This window comes from Carcharodon carcharias, chromosome 1 (assembly GCF_017639515.1).
Source record: "Carcharodon carcharias isolate sCarCar2 chromosome 1, sCarCar2.pri, whole genome shotgun sequence".
Classification (NCBI taxonomy): domain Eukaryota; kingdom Metazoa; phylum Chordata; class Chondrichthyes; order Lamniformes; family Lamnidae; genus Carcharodon; species Carcharodon carcharias.
The window spans coordinates 156,174,836-156,193,756 of NC_054467.1; the positions used below are offsets into that span (position 1 = coordinate 156,174,836).

Below are 18,921 nucleotides of genomic sequence, written 5' to 3' on the forward strand. Positions count from 1 at the left end.
TTACCCCAAATTGTTATGCTCCTAGGTGAGGGAGGAATGAACTGGTTCTCCTTCTTTATTCAACTGCCTTGACTGGTCGTAACAAGGTTAATTTAAAAAGGATCACTTCCCTTGAGGATACCTTTTCCCAGTTTAAATGTATTTATGTTTTAAATGAAGCCAATTTAACCAGGCTGTCTTGAGTCAAAGAAAGAGCGAGTTTCTTAATTACTATTCATGAGAATAAATAATAAGAACACAACACACATACATACAAGTTAGAAATGAGAAATGAGCCCAGAAATAAAAGTTAAAAAAGATGCAAATGAACCAGTCTTTTGGCTTGTCCATGAGGAATAGATGGCAAAATGTTGCAGCCATTAAGTTGGGGTGATTCTAATAATGCTGACTTTGGCAGTTGAGCAGTGGGTTTAGAGATTATTGGTTCTGCAGGTTAGCTGGAAGGAGTTGTCCTGCTTCCTTTTCGACTGTGGCTTTGCTGACTTTGACTTGACTCCAGCAAGTGCAGGTTTGCCTCATTGATATGCTTCAGCTGCGACCTTCACAGCACACCCTTGCACACCAGACCTGGAACACAAAAACTAGCACACAGAGACCAGGGTTGCAGCTGGTTTTTAATCCCTTTTCTTGTGTATTCCTGGAGGGGGAAAAATCATATCTTTCAGCCAGATCTGCTTTTTTTTCAACTCACATCATGTCCACAGTCTGGGATGTAACTCACAGGAGATGGTAGTCAGCCTTCATTATCTTTGCAACCAGGAGATTACAGTTCAACTTTTGCATTGCATATTTTCCTTTGAAGTGTCTCTGTCTGAAATAGGCCTTGACACCTTTTTAGGTATGTCATTCCATTCTCTGAACTAATTGGTCAAGTGTAATCCACGTAGGAATTTTCCAGCAAGTGGTCACGTTACAGCCTCAGCCAGCTTTTGCTTCTATGTCCTTTTTTTAAAAAGCACGTTTTACCTAAAAGTTCAATATGTCCATAAGTAATTCAGGCTATGGTCCATTACCATGCCAATATGTACAAGCAAACTAGCAGTAGCAGTAGGCCATTCAGCCCCTCGAGCCTGACCCGCCATTCAATAAGATCATGGCTGATCTGACTGTAACCTTCTGCCTACCCCCGGTAATCCTTCACTCCCTTGTTAATTAAGAATCTATCTAGCTCTGCCTTGAAAATATTCAAAGACTCTGCTTCCACCGCCTTTTGAGGAAGGGAGTTCCAAAGACTCACTACCCTCTCAGAGAAAAAAAATCTTCTCATCTCTGTCTTCACAGTCTTAGCGTACCTGCAAAATTCATCTTGGTAAGCCACTGTTTTCCTATATTGCCAATTGGTATCAGTAGGAGAATGTTGGACAATTTATTAAAAGTAAAATTTTACCCACATAAGATAAGCTTACAATATATTTTCTAAAAACATATTCCCTGTAACATAAGGATAATTTTGAACAGTATATTAACAACTGTGAACATTGCTTCCATTTACTAAAAGTTTCCATTGTCCAGTATTAAATTTCTTATGTTCCTTGAACATTTAAAAGTTAAGAAGAATTACTTTAAAGTTGTCCGAATTGGTAGGAAAATAGCAAACCCTTGTATCGCCCAACCTAGTTCAGGAAAAGTGTTAAAAATATGTTATCAATAATTGAATTATTTTCACTTCCATGACCACAAGTGCACATCACAGATAGTTGTAACAAAAAACAGTGAGGGGTTGTCTGTTAAAAGAGTTCCTCTTTATTCTTCTTCTATACATAACTGCGAACTTTGTACAACATATGCTTTGCATTTGGCATTCTCCTTCTTTACTGGGTTTGCTCTTGATTTCAGCTTCAGTAGTGACGGATGGTTCTGGACTTTAACCAAGTACTATGTGTTCTGCCAGCGCCTGTGCTAATTTCTTCCCTTTCATCTGCATTCAAGACTTACAGGGTTGTGTTCTTGGGCTGTTGGGCAGGCACGGTGGGCGGGCCTGGAAGCAGCCGTAATCAGGCTGCTGTCCGCGATCGGCCCCTGACCATGGCCTCACGTTGGCTGGCCAATTAATGGCCAGCCAGTTTGAAACATACACTGAAAAACTCAGCGCTGCCAGGGCGGGAAGAGGGCAAGCGTTGAAGTCAGTGCAGTGCAGGCGAGCGCACGATGAAAACTCTCTGAAGGCAGACAGCTGCCTCAGAGAGCTGAAGAATTTGAAATCCAAAAATAAACATTTTGAAATTCTGAGAAAAAAAATCCCACCCATAAGAAACACTCACCTAATCATGTTGATGATAAAAATTCTGTCCAAACATTTTCCTTTGAGGTTTCCTCAAAAATCCAAAGGCCGTCTGGCTGATTCGCCCGCCCACCAATCATAATGTTGGACTGGCAGCAAAAAATCCAGGTCAATTACTACATTAGTGACCTTAATAGGCTTCTTAATTGTTAGCAGGCGTGCTGCCGACTCTCGCGCGCACCCGCCGACTGAAATACCACTTGCCATTTCACGTTCCGGCTTGTTCGGAGCACGCCCGCACGCCAAGTGAAAAATCCTGCCCATGATGACGTCCAGCTCAGGCCCTGAGTGAAATTTATTGAATTATTAAATTTGCAATGGCTTAACTTATGTTTGATTGCATTACAATGTTATAACAAAGATGGGCTGATCAGAGATGTTCCTGCAAGTAACACTAATGTTTGATGTGGCTTAAAATTGCAACGAATGTTAAAAATGTTAGGAACATACTAAGAAAGAAAGGACACAAAGGCCTAAAAATGAGGGCCCCACCTTTGAACGCAGTGGCCTGTCTGCCTGGTCCTGTCTGACTTATGGTGCCTTCCTCCCCTGTGAGGGTGCCTCAAGATAGACAGAGCTAAGAGATCACTCAAAGAATGGATCAAATCTAAGTTCTGCAGCCCGGCCATCCTCAATGATGGGACAGCCCAGCACAACAGTGTAACAGACGAGGCTGAAGTATTCACAAGCATCTTCAGACGGAAGTGCGGAGTGGATAATCCATCTTGCCCTACTTCTGAGGTCCCCAGCATCAGAGATGCCAGTCTTCAACTCTTTCAATTAACTCCATGTGATATCAAGAAACAACTGAAGGCTCTGGATACAGCAAAGGCTGTGGGCCCTGACAATATTCCGGCAATAGTACAGAAGAATTGTGCTCTAAATCTCGTCATGCCCCTAACCAAGCTGCTCCAGTACAGCTACTTCACTGGCATCTACCTGACAATGTGGGAAATTGCCCAGGTATATTCTGTCTACAAAAAGTAGGACAAATTCAAGCAGGCAATTACCACCCCATCACTCTACTCTAGGTCATCAGCAAGGAGATGGAAGGGATTGTCAACAGTGCTATCAAGCAGCACTTACTCAGCAATAACCTGTTGCTGACTCCCAGTTTGGGTTCTGCCAGTGCCACTCAGCTCCTGAACTTATTACAGCCATAGTTCAAACAAGGGCAAAAGAGCTGAACACCTGAGGCGAGGTGAGAGTGACAGCCCTTCACATCAAGGCAGCATTTGTTAGAGTGTGGCATCGAGGAGCCCTAGCAAAACTGGAGTCAATGGGAATCGGGGTAACTCACGAGTGGTTGGAGTCCTACCTAGCACAAAGGATGCTAGGTTGTGGTTGTTGGAGGTCAGTCATCTCAGCTCCAGGACATTGCTGGAGGAGTTCCTCAGGGTAGTATCCTAGGCCCAACCATCTTCAACTGCTTCATCAATGATCTTCCTTCCATCATAAGGTCAGAAGTGGGGATGTTTGCTGATGATTGCATAATGTTCAACACCATTGGCAACTTCTCAGATACTGAAGCAGTCCATGTCCATGCAGCAGGACCTGGACAACATCCAGGCTTAGGCTATAATTGGCAAGTAACATTCACGCCACACAAGTGCCAGGCAGTGACTATCTTCAACAAGAGAGAATCTAATCAGCTCCCATTGAAATTCAATGGCATTACCATTGCTGAATCTCCCACTATCAACATCCTAGATGTTACCATTGATCAGAAACTGAACTGGACTAGCCATATAAATACTGTGACTACATGAGCGATCAGAGGCTAGGAATTGTGCGATGAGTAACTCAATTCCTGACTCCCCAAAGCCTGTCCACCATCTATAAGGCACAAGTCAGGAGTATGATGAAATAGTCTCCACTTGCCTGGATGAGTGCAACTCCAACAACACTCAAGGAGCTTGACACCGGCCAGGACAAAGCAGCCCGCTTAATTATCACCCCATCCACCACCTTAAATACTTACTCCCTCTACCACCGACGCAGTGTCAACAGTGTGTACCATCTAAAGATGCATTGCAGCAACTCAGCAAAGCTCCTTTGACAGCATCTTCCAAACCCACGACCTCTACCCACTTGCAGGACATGGGTGGCAGGTGGATGGGAACACCACCACCTGCAAGTTCCCCTTCAAGCCACACACCATCTTGACTTGGAAATGTATCACCGTTCCTTCACTGTCGCTGGGTCAAAATCCTGAAACTCCCTCTTTAACAGAACTGTTGGTGTACACGCACCACATGGACTGCAGCGGTTCTAGAAGGCAGCTCACCACCACCTTCTCAAGGGCAATAAGGAATGAGCAACAAATGCTGGCCTAGCCTGCGATGCCTACCTCCCATGAAAGAATAAATAAAAAACATTCCCCCTCGTCGCACCATCTCTCTTCATTTACAAGCTGCAGGTGTAAACTTGCACCTGTTACTTACTGCACTCCCCTTCCCTCATCATAATATTAATAATGTGCCATTTTTCTTTCAGATACCCAAGAGAAACAAACTGAACAGGCAGCGGAGGAGCAGCTGGAGGAGAATGATGATGGAGACACAGCACAATCACTTGATTTCATAATTACAGAAACCAGCTCAGACTGTATCAGTATCTTAGATGATAGATTAGTGGTGAGAGACTGGTCATAAATGGCCTGCAAACAGGGCAGGGGGCAAGGATGGTACAGGTGCCAGCATGCTGGAGGGTAATGTCACAAATGGGTTCTGCAGCAGAGGACTTAGGTGTGAATTGCTGTAGGGCAGGTTACAGAAGAAGGCTGAGGCACAACAGAGTGCCTGCTGCATTAGGCAATCTGCCAAAGCCTATGGGCAATGTCAAGGAACATGGCGGAGTTCATCAACAACTTGATGTAGAGCTCGAAGCCCATCATTGCCAGCGTGGAGGTGGTGGCCAACTCCATTTGCTCCTTGTAGGACCAACCATGAAGGCAGCATGCCTGCTGCTAAGATACTGGGCATCGACCTGGATGATTGTCTATGGTCTAACACCAGCTGGATGTCAAGGGAGTGGAATCCTGTTTAGTTCCCATATAGGGCAGAACTGACATATGGCACCAGCAAAGCAATGTGCGTCAGTCAATGGCAACAGTACCATGGGGAATCCTGCAAGTCTAACATAGTCACTTGCTCTGGCAAGAGAGAATGAATATAGTTAGCTGTCATTGAATAGAGGGCCTCAGTGACTTCCCTTACACAACAATAGGCAACATACTGTGAATGTTGCAAATAACTTCAAACCTAGCCTAGAAGAAGCCAGACACACAAATGTTCATTGCCACAGTCACTTCATGTGCAGTCTTTTTTCTACTCTGAGTTTGCAGTTGCAGCTGAAGCAGGTGGCAAATTCTAGTCAGTATGTCTTCACTGAAGTGCAGGCATTTTTTACGTTGTTCCTTGCTGAGGTTCAGGTAGGAGAACTTTTTCCTCAACACTCTGGATATGGCCTCCTGCTGAGTGCCCTTCTCCCACCACCCTCTTCCAGCAGTTTGTCCTGCTCTGTGTGACCTCTGTTCATTCTTCAAGTTATGTTCTATATCTAGGGGAATGCCTACTAGTGCACTTAGTTTGTGCAAGAGACTTGAAATCAGCAAAACCTCCTTCAGTACCCACTATAAAACTCATTGTGGACTGTTGCAACTTTAAATAGCTATTGAGAGCACCAGATGCAAATAGTAGAATCATTGGAACAGCCAGAAGAAATTAATGAGTATTTAAACTGTAAGCAGTTGATGATCCCTTGATGGTGGTTGGGGGTGCCCTTCCTGCTGCTAAATGCATGATCAGCTGTATGAGGTTAGGCAGGGGATGTTAGTAGAGCGTTGAGCTCCAATTGGCATTGTCAGTGTCAAATCAGTATAGCACACTGACTGACAACATGATCTGCCTGCTTGGCATAATTCTGGCAGATGTACTTTACGTATACTAGCGCCCTCACCATTATCTTGTCCAGTGTGATTCACTCCACAAATGCACGCATACTATGCAGATGCCATTTTAGAGCTCTAAGGGCACTGTGTGCTAACAAGCCCAAATTCCCACCATTATTTTGAACATCTGACAACACTGCAGATATTATGAAAATGTTAAAATATTTAGGTTTAAAGCTGTGTGCATGCAGCTGGATATATATGAGTATCACTATTACTTGTGTCTTTATAAATCTTAGTCCATGTTTATAGAAAGTTCAGTCTTGGCAGTGGCAGGGGCTGGAGAGGGTGTATACTTTAAATGAAGGGAACTTTTGTTTGATTTTGGCGCCTACTCAATGGAATAATTTTCTACAAATCTAAATGTCCTCACAAATGAGTTCTGTCTAGAATATGTCGTTGAGCTTTTTACTTCGCCTACAGTAATAATATGAAAACCTGCAGCAACATCAATTTGCATTTCTACCTTAATGTGAAAATGTCCCAACATATATTGATATTTGAAAGACAGGGAAAAGGGTGCTAAGTCATGAAAAGGGGAGATTAGCAGAAGGTGGGTGGGGAAGTGGGGGGTGGGGAGTTTGCTGAAAAGATGGGTTTGAGAAGACTTGTAAAGTAGAAGAAAGGATTTGAGTGATGAAGAGATTAAGGGAAGGAATTGCAGATAGTGGAGCCAAAGGTGCTAAAACCCACCAATGATGACATGAAGAGAGGGATGATATACAAAATTCCTGAGACAAAGAGTGAAAGGCTATGAGAGGGATTTTAAGGCTGAAAGAGGAAGAGTTAGCAGAGAGAGGTGACTTTCATGTAACAAGCTATAAGTTCATTAAAACCTGAGTTCTAAGTTAGAGGCTACATATTCCTATGATTTACTCAGCAACACTTCTGTATTCCTTCCCTTTTAGCCCTTGCTCTTGACTTCCTGTGTCATAGCCCTGAAATTCAATATATTGGTCAATCAGACAGAGCGCCTCCCACACCATCTCTGCTGTTGGAATTAGCAACCATAAAGATGGTTCGGGGGCATAGCTGTATGCATGATGCTCAACTGGAACTTTTCTAGGTACTGGAATCCCACAATTTACTGACCATCATTGTCTTCACTGTGGTTCTTGACTGGTCCTCAGCCCTTTTAATGTTCACACCTGCCCTTGACTCAATGTAGTTTTAGCTGCTGTACCAGAAGGGTAATGTTGGGGGTGAGCCCTTCAGCTATTTCATTATTCTCCTCTTGCTAAAGCTCTCACATGAAAGTTGATCCTGCCCTGATAAACCCTCCCAACACTGGATGAGAGCTTTTCACTACCTTGCTTAGATAGTTTGTTGGAGCCCAATTCTCCCAGTTTCCTCTTGTTCTTCAGTCTTTTTCTCCCTTTTCCATCTGATCTCCACTCTCTGTCCCTTCACCATCCACCCCCAAAATTTGGGGTTGGGTTTTCCTGGATGGTTCGCAATTCTGACATCAGCCTCAATTCCTCGCCGGGAACCTGGAAGTGGCTGTGGCCCGACATGGGAGCACAACCTTCCCAGAGGCAGTGAGTTAAGAACCCACCTCTTGGAGCCCTATCCAATTACTGTTGCTACACGAGCTGGTCAGAGGCGATGGGCAGAATTTTGCCCTCGGCAAGCAGGGGGCGGGGCCCGCTCGCCGACACGTAAAATGATGCGGGATGACGTCGGGCAGATCCCCCGATGTCACCCCGGCACCATTTAAATTTTCAGGTAGGAGGGGGCTCAGCAGAATCAGCTGTGCACCTGCCAACCTGTCAATGGCCAATTGAGGCCATTGATAGGATCATTTAACCAATTAAAGTACCTGCCCATCCAACCTTAAGGTTGGCGGGCAGGCCAGGAGCCCCTGCAACAAATAGAAAAAACATCAAACCTCATCCAGCAGCAGGATGAGGTTTCATGCAGGGTTTTAAAAAATGTAAAAAATTTATAGTGCAAATTATGATCATTTCCCATCTCAAGTGACATTGTCACATGATGGGGACACGTTAGGGAATTTTCTTGCTATTTTTAATCTTTTTCAAAGTGCAGGCTATCTCCCTGAGGCAGCACTTAGCCTCAGGGAGATATGCACTCTTTTGTGCGCATGTGCGAAATAGTACACTCTCGCATTTGGGGAATACCCCCCCCTGCCCGCATAGGAAACGCATAGCGCTTCCCACTGGATGTCATATAAAATGGCGGTGTGGCCCGCTCCTCAGGCAGGGATCGGCTCCCCGCCCGCTGGAGATTGAGTCGGGCTCGCCCACCCAACAGGCAGAAAATTCTACCCTAGGAATTCTGTGGGGATCAACTCACTTCCTGACTCCCTGAAGCCTGTCCACCATCTACAGAACACAAGTCAGGAGTGTGATGGAATACCCTTCTTTTTCCAGGATGAGTGCAACTCTAACAACATTCGAGAAGCTTCACACCATCCAGGACATAGCTGCTCAATTAATCAGCATCCCATCCACCACCTTAAACATTTATGCCCTCCACCCACCAGCATGCAGTTGCACCTGTGTGCACCATCTACAAGATGCAATGCAGGAACTCACCAAAACATCTTTGAGAGCACCTTCCAAACCCATGTCTTCTACCATGTAGAATAATAAAGGGAGCAGGCACATGGGGACACCACTACCTTCAAGATCTCCTCCAAGCTACACACCATCCTGACTTGGAACTATATCACTATTCCTTCACTGTTGCTGGATCAACATCTTGGAACTCCCTACTTAACAGCATTGTTGTTATACCTGCATTACATGGAGTAGAACGGTTCAAGAAGATGGCTCACCATCACATTCTCAAGCGTAGTGAGAAATGGGCAATAAAATTTGGTCTTACCAACAATGCCCACATCCTATGAACAAATGTAAAAATAAAGTCTGAGAACTGTGGAGGCCAAAGTGAATGAAAGTGAATTTGTATTGAAAATGTTATTACTTCTTATAGCAGTATCTGCAAGTTGACACAAAAGGAAAGATCTAGATGCAGCCTAGGATTATCACTTAACTTAAGGGAAATTTCTAATCTTATCCTTGGTGAGGTAATAAATATTGTACTCAGTAAGCCTTTTTACCTGGAGTTCCATCCATGCTTCTTCTATTCTTCAGACTTTTTTTTCATATCCTACACTACAGCAGAATGTTTAAGTTGTGCTTGCTGTGTTGTTGTCTTTGAGATCCATTTAGTATGCAAAGCATTGTGATGAATTGTGTCTTGCAAAGTGAGAAACATTTCAAGAGGAAACTACTTGAAGCTAGCAATAGTATGCATACTTCCATTAACCAGCAGTAATGTGGTACAGCCATGAAATAATATCACTGCACTCATTGCACTGTGTAGCAAAGATACTTAAGGGATTAAACATTTAGTGGGAAAATATATATATAAACTGTGGACCGGGTTGAATGTTCCAGCATATTTTCATAATGATGCCACATGTGCTTTAAATGCTACATTCACCATTTCCTTTCCCAGGAGACTTTGCAAGGTTTATGTCAACATCTGTAAACAATAATCTATCTGTGGTGACATCATCCCTCACCAGCATGTAAGTTCAAGAGTGAAATCATGTTACAGTTCTACCTTTCAGAGCACAGCTAAAATGCTACCTTTAAAAACTGACACACAGTCCACTGAGATTATTTAATGCTTATAAAATGAGACCAATCCCTTTTGAAGAAAAGGTCTGTGCTATTTGACTTCAAAGTAACATAGTATAGTAATTTAGAACAAATAATCTCCACAAAATACCCTTTGTCAGAAATCTTTTTATATCCAAGAGCAGTGTTAAGATCTTTATCAGAACATATGCTTGCAACTCAAAGCATAATGCCACGGAAATTACACTGTGTGATATTATCTTGTGAAGGTTTAATGCACTCATATCAAATTTCTTTCTTCAAATTACTTTAATATTGATTTTAGCCTATTTATTTTACATAGATTAATATTTCCATTAAAATGACAAATAAAAGAATTTAAAAGGTACTAAAAAACAAATCTACTAAGTCTGTGCTCCTTAAGCAGAGCATCACCAAACAGTAACACACTTTGAAGGTAGGACTAATATTGTGTCTCTGAGTTGCTGATCCGTATTCCCATCTGGTGAGATTTTGATCTAGAAGTGCAAACATGCTGAATTTGCCTCCAAGACTTTATGTGATAACGCTGCACGGTGTAATTTTGAGGCTATTAGGAATTAAATGTTATTTTGAAAAATGGCAACATTATAACATAGTTTGTTGTCCTTCCAATCTCTGAAAATAAAATAAAATAATTATGATTTACCTTAAGAACATTCTTAAAGTTGTTCCCCACCACCATCACCACCGTGCCGCGCCCTCCCCCCACCTCCGGCTTTTCATTCTCCGCTATGTGCCAATTACTTGTTCTTTCGTTTTTGGGGTGTGAGTAGAGGGGCAGCTGCAAGGCCAGTTGACGTATCCATAGGTCTTCGCTTATGCTGCTGTTAAGGTGTTGCATTTTTACTTTCCTCGTTCCTGTGAAGTACCTTGCCTTTCTGATGAATTTTACACGAGGATATTAATTTGATGCTGTTTTGAAGGTGTTCAGTGATTACCATTAATTGAGGTTAGCTATGAAGGGATCTCTTATGCTTTAACGTGGCAGATTGTATTCTGCCCTTACTTTTCTCAGTCAGTTTCAATAAAATTATGACTATGAATTTAAAATTTTTATGTCGACTATTAGCCTGAAATTAGACTATTCTCAGAATATGTCTTTTCTATATCAGCCTCAATAAAGATTTGTACAATATTCAGTATTAGTAAACAAAGCATACAACAAGAATAGAATGTAATTGTAAGTAAATGTGCTCACAGGAATGTGTCTTCTCTTAACAGTCGGGGTACTGGATGGAGACGAGTTTGCACTGAGAGCATTTTCAATGTCTTGGTCAAGCTGGTCCAGTTTCATAATGAGTAGCACCATGGAATCCAGCCGTGCTCGATCTCGATCTTCCCTCATTTCCTGAGGAAACAGACTGTGCAATTACAACTTGCAGACCTAGAATCATAGAATTATACAACACTGAAGGAGGCCATTCGCTCCATTATGTCTGTGTCAGCTCTTTAAAAAAGCTATCCAAACATAGAAAAAACAATTTATCTTTTTTAGAAAGAATAATATTTTTTAGTTTTACAAACAGATTCCACATGATTGAGAACTGCCACATCTCAGAATGTTAAAGGAAAACTGAAATCAAAAGCATTCCCATTTTAGAAAACCCTATTTTAGCCTGAAAGAGTTTGAATTCATAAAGATGTGTAAGAGTGTCATACGTTATTAGTTCTATGCTGAACTTGGTTAGAATGCCATAGCAACTCATTGTGATTCCATGTTTTAAGTTTGATTACATATGTTGCGTCTGGTGATGTAGCCAAGATAAATCTTCCTATGAAAACTGGGGGCTAGAATTGGAGAATTGTTCATTTCTGTTCCAACTGCATGACTCAGTCTAGTTAAATTAGAAGGTGTTCATTTATTCTGAAGGCGTGGCTGGCGATTCCACTTGTCGTAGCATTGATGATTCACGCATATGAAGATCCCAAGGGCAAAAAAAGCAATTACAAGTTGGCAGCAGCATCTTGCATTCCAGAATTAACAACAACAAATTTATAATTCTACCAGAGGAAGTGCAGGCGTATATATACACATAATCAACATTATTTTTTTTAATAAGTAATTTGCCTGTGATCGTGAATTCCAGACATTATTTCAAGTGTGTGAAAGAGCATTACTCATGTGTGGCTGTGGCTCCCGTGAATTAAGGCTCTTTCAGACTCATAAAAGAGCTATCATAACTCATTGTCCCTGTTGAGATATCTTGTGTTACCATCATCTGTTTCAGTTTGTCTGAGTAGACGGCAAAGCCTCTTTTCTGGGGATTATTGAAAGATACTCAATTGACTATACACATATGTGCTGTAAAAATGGGAAGTATGATGTTCCAGCATTCTTAAAGGGATTGTAATTTTAATGTTTTCCACTTACGCTTAGGAGAGCAAAGTAATGTTACCTAATATGGCACAAAAAATAAGATTGAAGATGCTCTTAGAATGTACAAGTATGAATTATGGGATCAGCAAAGGCTAAACAGGCCTGCACCTTCCACAGACAATCGGGCACGTTACCATCGTATTTAAACTCCTAAGGTAAAACTCCATATAGATACTCTCTGACCTCTCAAAGCAATTAAACCAAACTCCAGTATATTCTTTCATCTGCATAGTTATGCCCAACTGCATATGCTGTTCTCCAAAAAAAATTGTCTCACCCACCCCAAAATCTCAGCAGGCATCAAAACCTATGGCCAGAATCTTGTGGTTGGTGTGCGGGGGCGGGCCTGACATGCCGACACAAAAAATGTCGCGAGATGTCATCACGCGTCATTTTGATATTGTGTTCGGCTGCACGCGCCAAAGGCGGCTGCGTGCCCACTGAACTGTCAAAGGTCTATTAAGGCCATTAAGAAAGTAGTTTACCTCATTAACAATGCTGCCCATCCAACTTTAAGGTTGGCAGGCAGGCGAAGAGCCCAAGCGGCCTTCGCATTTTTCAGGAAACCTCATCCGCAGGCGGGTTGAGGTTTCCTGAAGGTTTTATAAAATTAATAAATAAGTTTGGTAGACTTGACAAACATGTCCCAGCTCATGTGAGAATGTCACATGAGGGGACATGTTTAAATAATTTTTTACTTGAATTTTTAAACTATTCAATCTCCCTGAGGCAACTCCGTGTCCGTGCCTTAGGGAGATTGCTGCACTATTTCGACTCTCCCTCCTCCTCCCCGCCCCCACCCCCCACCAAACACACACACACACACACACACACACACACAGGTAGCGCTGAGTGCTACGGGACATATATTATGCTTGGCGGGCCTTAACTGGCGCACCCGCCCCCGTCCGCCACAGGTGAGATTAAGCCCCATATATAGTAACTGAACAAATTTTATAATAAAAACAGAAAATGGGTCTAGTGTCACATGTAGGCCAGACCAGGTAAGGACAGCAGATTTCCTCCCTTAAAGGGCAATAGTGAACCAGATCGGTTTTTACAACAACTAATGATAGTTTCATGGTCACCATTATTAAGACAAGCTTCCAATTCCAGATGTTATTAATTGAATTCAAACTCTACCAGCTACCATGGTAGGATTTGAATCTGTGTCCCCAGAGCATCAGCCTAGGCCTCTGGATTGGTAGTCCAATGATATTACTACCATTGCCACCAAGTTCCCAGGCTGGGTGGATCACCATTCAAGGAAGAAGCAGAGAGGTTTTCAGATGGATGGATGCGTAGAGAGTTTGGATCCATGGTGAAAAGATAAAGCATTGGAAGCTGAGTCATTGAATTTATTAAAAGTAGAGTTAGGCACATTTTTGTTAGACAAGGGCATCAAGGGTAATGGGGGGGGGGGTGGGGGGGGGGGCACAGACAGGAAAGTGGAATTGGGGCCACAGCCAGTTCAGCCATGATCTTATTGAATGGTGTTGCAGGCTCAAAGGGCCAAACGGCCTACTCCTGCTCCGAAGTCCTATGCTTCTATGCACAGACCATATGGCATTAACCAAGGCACTGGAAAGGACAGTGGCACACCCAGCCCTGTCGACCCTGCAAAGTCCTCCTTACTAACGCTTGGGATGATAACTCAGTGGCTGGAATGCACTTTAAAGCACAAGTAGCTTACCACAGAAAATTCCTTTTCTGTAACACTAAAAAAAGGCAACTTTTGATGCCCAGATGTTTTCCAACAAGGGAATTTGAATGGTGAAACTTTAGCAGCCCTTAACATAGAGCAATTGAAAGCTGTAGCTAGGAAGGTAGAGTTAACATTGCCCAGTAAAGTGAAGAGAAGTGAACTGATCCAGTTGCTGGTAGAACATTTGAATCTCACGTTACCAGTAGTCACACGTAGTGCTCAAGCATAGCTCTGACTCCCCACTCCTAGTCAATTTTAAGCTGGAAAAGCTCAGATTGCAGCAAGAATTTCAGGAGAGAGAAAGAGAAGTGCAAGCAAGGGAACGGGAGAGAGAAAGAGAGGAAAAAAGAGGGAGAGAAAGGGAGAGAGCAGGACAGCTACAACAGCCATTGGATATCTGGGCATTTTTAATTCAAGGGCAGGTGTCAAGGGGAGCCCAAGAGGCCTACTCCATGCTGACCCCTGATGTGCCCCTGAATTATGAGCAGACCAAGGCAGCCATCCTAAGTGTCTATGAGTTACCCCCAGAGGCATACCATCAACAATTCTGGAATGCTCGTAAGAAGCCCACACAAACCAACAGTGAATCTAAACAGCTGAAGCAACTTGCATTGAACCAATGGGCAAGATCGCTAAGAATCTCATGCACCTATGAGTTGGTATTGTTGGAGGAATTCAAAAATTGCCTACCCTCCAACTTGCGAATGCATTTAGAGAAGCAAAGAATCCTCATGGTCACAGTGGACAACTATGAGGCCTCATCCATACACCTGGAAACTCAGGCAGATCCTTTCCAAACCGTTCCCATGAGCATTGGAAAGATAAGCAGGGCAATCTAGATGGGAGAGGACCCCCCACCCAGAAAAGAAAAGACCAAGCAGGGTCCAAGAAGCCCTCCTGCAGCCTGAAAGGAGAACCCCCGAGATGGGTGTGTTCTCAGTGCAATAAAATAAGCCAATGCAGACCTGAGATTGCGAGAAAAGCCCGTTGGCCTAATTGGGCTCCAGAGGAGTAGTCCCCTGAAGGACACCCCAATGGGTAGTACAGCAGTGCAGGCAGAGCCTCTCGCTATTGAAACTCACCCTTTGGAGGGCATGGCACTATGTGTCTGAGCCAACAAACTCCCAAAGAGCTTCTGGAGTTTTGTCTTTTCAGGAACAGTGTCCCCCTACTCCTCCCAAAATGTGAGCAAGTCTGTTTTACTGCTCTGGATCACAGGGGCTACTCAGTCCTTAATGTTGGAGAGAAATTTGAACCTGCCTCCCGAGTCATCCCTGAAAACCAAAGCACTGGTCAGAAGAGTGAGAGGAGGATCTGTGTTTGCACCCCTCCATAACATCCACTTAGAGTGTGACCTTCTTTCAAGCCCTTTTACAGTGGGAATTGGCCCTGAACCGCCAGTAGCAGGAATTGATTTTCTCCTTGGGAATGACTTGGCTGGCAGCAAGGTGCTAGCCAGTGAAAGAAAAGAGGCCCAAACGGTGAAACAGCAACCATAAACATTGAGCGACAGCTGTTTGAATGTAGCAAGGCCGAAGCCAAGCTTGTGAAGTTAAAAGAGATCCAGGGAAGGCCACTAGAATCTAAAATACATTCATAGAGTATCCCAGAATTAAATGGGGACTAGAGAAGTCCCAGGGCAGAAAAAGAAATAGTGAGAGAGATGCCCCATTTAGCCAAAGATCCTGAAGGAAGGCAGGTTATTAAACCAGGAAAGGAAAAGGTTAAGGCCTTTCCTGAAACTTGGCTAGCAGAAACCTTCTTTCCAACATTAATAGGGACAAAGGGAGCTCTCGTACTGATGAGCAGATAGGGAGTGAGATGCCTCCACCAGTTGAAAAGCCACACGGGGGTGCAGCTGGAGCTGCACCTCCACTTGAGGGCAGAAGTGTCCCAGGTGACATGGAACAAGTTAAGAGAGCACCGGCTACAAAGCCAAAGGTCCGAGGCAGAAAACCCATGACTGGTTTAGCTGACAGCTTTCTGACAAATTCAAATAGGGACCAGGAAAGTTCCTAAATTGGCTCAGAAAGCGAGAGGATGATGCCTCACTTAGTTGAAAAGCCACAAGGAGGTACAGTGAGAGCTGTCCATTGACCAAAGGGCAGTAGTGCCCCAAAGGGCACAGAACCTTCCACCCAAATGACCAGCAGAGTGATCCCAACCAGGTTGCACCCCATGCTCACCCACAAAATTGCAGGATCACAAGGCAAACTGACAGGGTTACCCGGCAGCTTTAAAATAATGCAAAACAACCCACCAATGCTACAGCACTATAGCCCTGCCTGGTATGGGTGTGCGAGAGGCCCCTGCCAAAAGCCATCTCCCTGTCACCTGGGCCCAGAAAGGCTGGCCCAAGTTCAGGAGCTGACTGCACACCTGTTGCCATTCCAACCTAAGGTACCTAGCAACAGAAGCAGGAATACTCCAGTTGTATGAGCGCCTGAGTCAGGCATGGAAGCAGAATCCCCAAAAGAAGCCAAAGTCCCTTTAAAACACCCCAATCTCCTGACCCTCAGCTGAACCACAGTTCCTGGGTTTGAACAGCTGAACCTATGGGTTACCAAGCTGGACAGGCATAGCTAAGCAGGACAAGATACTGAAGCAGTATCTGGACAATATCCAGACTTGGGCTGACAAGTGGCAAGTAACATTTGCGTCACACAAGTGTCAGGCAATGACCATCTCCAACAAGAGAGAATCCAACTATGGCTCCTTGATGTTCAATGACATTACCATCACTGAATCCCCCACTATCAACAACCTTGGGGTTACCATTGACCAGAAACTGAACTGGACTAGCCATATAAATACTGTGACTACAAGAGCAAGGCAGAGGCTGGGAATCGTACGGCGAGTAACCCACCTCCTGACTCCCCAAAGCCTGTCCACCATCTACAAGGTAAAACTCAGCAGTGTGATGGAATACGCTCCACTTGCCTGGATAAGTGCAGCTCCAACAACACTCAAGAAGCTTGACACCATCCAGGACAAAGCAGCCCGTTTGATTGGCATCACATCCAAAAACATTCATTCCCTCCACCACTAACGCACAGTAGCAGCAGTGTGTACCATCTACAAGATGCACTGCAGGGATTCACCAAGGCTCCTTCGACAGCACCTTCCAAACGTACGACCACTACCATCTAGAAGGACAAGGGCAGCAGATAGGTGGGAACACCGTCACCTGGATGTTCCCCTCCAAGTCACTCACCATCCTGACTTGGAAATATATCACCGTTCCTTCACTATCTCTGGGTCAAAATCCTGGAACTCCCTTTCTAACAGCACTGTGGGTGTATCTAAACCACATGGGCTGCAGCAGTTCAAGAAGGCAGCTCACCACCACCTTCTCAAGGACAACGAGGAATGGGCAATAAATGTTGGCCCAGGCAGTGAAGCCCACATCCCGAGAATGAATTTAAAAAAAGAGCAGCTCAGCCCTATGATCTAAGAACCTGGAATTCACTGAGTGAGTTGCCCAACATTCCCCTGCAGATTGCCTAGAGCAGCTTGGCCATCATTCACCTGCTGAGTGCTAATTATGCTGTAAAACCCTCAGAACCTTTTGAGGATATTTAATCAGGAGATGGACAGGCAGAGTTCTGAAACCAAAGGCTTTGCTTATGCCTGATCTCCTACAGAGGGAATTCAGAATTCTAGCTCCGAATGGACTTCGCCATAAGGACAGATTGAATTCTTCCCAAGTCACCTAAACCTTCCACATCCCAGGACCAGACAATATCCTTGCTGATACATTGACCCAGATGTAAACCTCAATGGAAAATGCAGCAGTGATTTGCCATTGCCCTATTAGCTGTGTCTGAAATGCCAGTATGAATGAGAGAATCCAGGTTTACCTATTCACTTCCTGTTCTTCCTTCATAAGAGCGCAAAAAAACAGAAATTCATTTTTTTCTCCAAGGCCGCGAGTGATGTGATGAGGCTAAGGCTTCACACTCTATATTTTTATAAAATATCCTTATAGCTACTTTCTAAATCTTTAAAACTGGACAACGACCTTTTGAAATAACTGAAGCTATGCATGGCTGTGACCCTCAAACAGTAAGAGCTATCAGGACAGTATCGCAGCATGTTGCACCTCATTATCTCTGAAGAGACTCTAACAACCCTGTGGGCTGCAGAGACTAACTTCAAAGAGAATTATATAAAAGCCATCTACATTTCATAAGCTGTGCCTGGCCACCAGAATCTACTAGTCTGCTAGGACAAAGAGGCCTGCAACCTTCCTTTCAAATTCTTAATAGTTGACACATTAGCAATCTCAGGAACCCAGACAAATGAAAAGAAATTGGAGAGGTGAGAATCATGTGACATGATTAACTCCACCCCACCTCCCACCCCCCCCGGCCCTCCTAGCTAGGAGAACCAGTTATGTTGGGCAGGATTTTTCAGTCAGTGGGCCCAGCACACTGACACATAAAATGATGTGCGATGATGCCAGGCATGTCACTCAGCATCATCGCGCTGTCTCGTGATGTTTTGTTCGGCGGGCGCGTACCGGTGTCGGCTGCGTGCCAACTGATATTTAAGCGGCCTATTAAGGCCATTAAGAAAGTAATTAATGTGATTGTTAACACTGCCCATCTAACCTTAAGGTTGGCAGGCAGGTGAAAAGGCCAAGCGGCCTTCACATTTCTTAGGAAACCTCATCCACGAGCGGGATGAGGTTTCTTAAAGCTTTTAATAAATAAATAAAAAAAATTCCCGAGACATAAAAACATGTCCCATCTCATGTCTAATTAAATGTTTTCTCCTTTTATTTATTTCAATATTGATTCAGTCTCCCCGAAGCAGCTCCATACCTCATGGAGATTGAAGCACTATTTCGTGCATGCAGGAAAGAGAAATCGCTCTGATTCTCCCTCCTCCACCCTGCCTGCTGAGCGCTACAGCTCGAGTCTTACACTGGGTGGGCCTTAATTGGCCCACCTG

General features: G+C 43.9%; 1 protein-coding gene across 3 annotated transcripts in view; it reads right to left on the reverse strand.

The window, feature by feature from the left end:
* dlc1 (DLC1 Rho GTPase activating protein) overlaps positions 1 to 18,921 on the reverse strand; it is a 593,090-nt gene that overhangs the window by 392,215 nt on the left and 181,954 nt on the right. For all 3 annotated transcript variants that reach the window (XM_041185569.1, XM_041185578.1, XM_041185561.1), the window contains exon 3: positions 11,082 to 11,231. In XM_041185569.1, the coding sequence (XP_041041503.1) occupies positions 11,082 to 11,231 (150 nt within the window). The remainder of the gene's footprint in view (positions 1 to 11,081; positions 11,232 to 18,921) is intronic.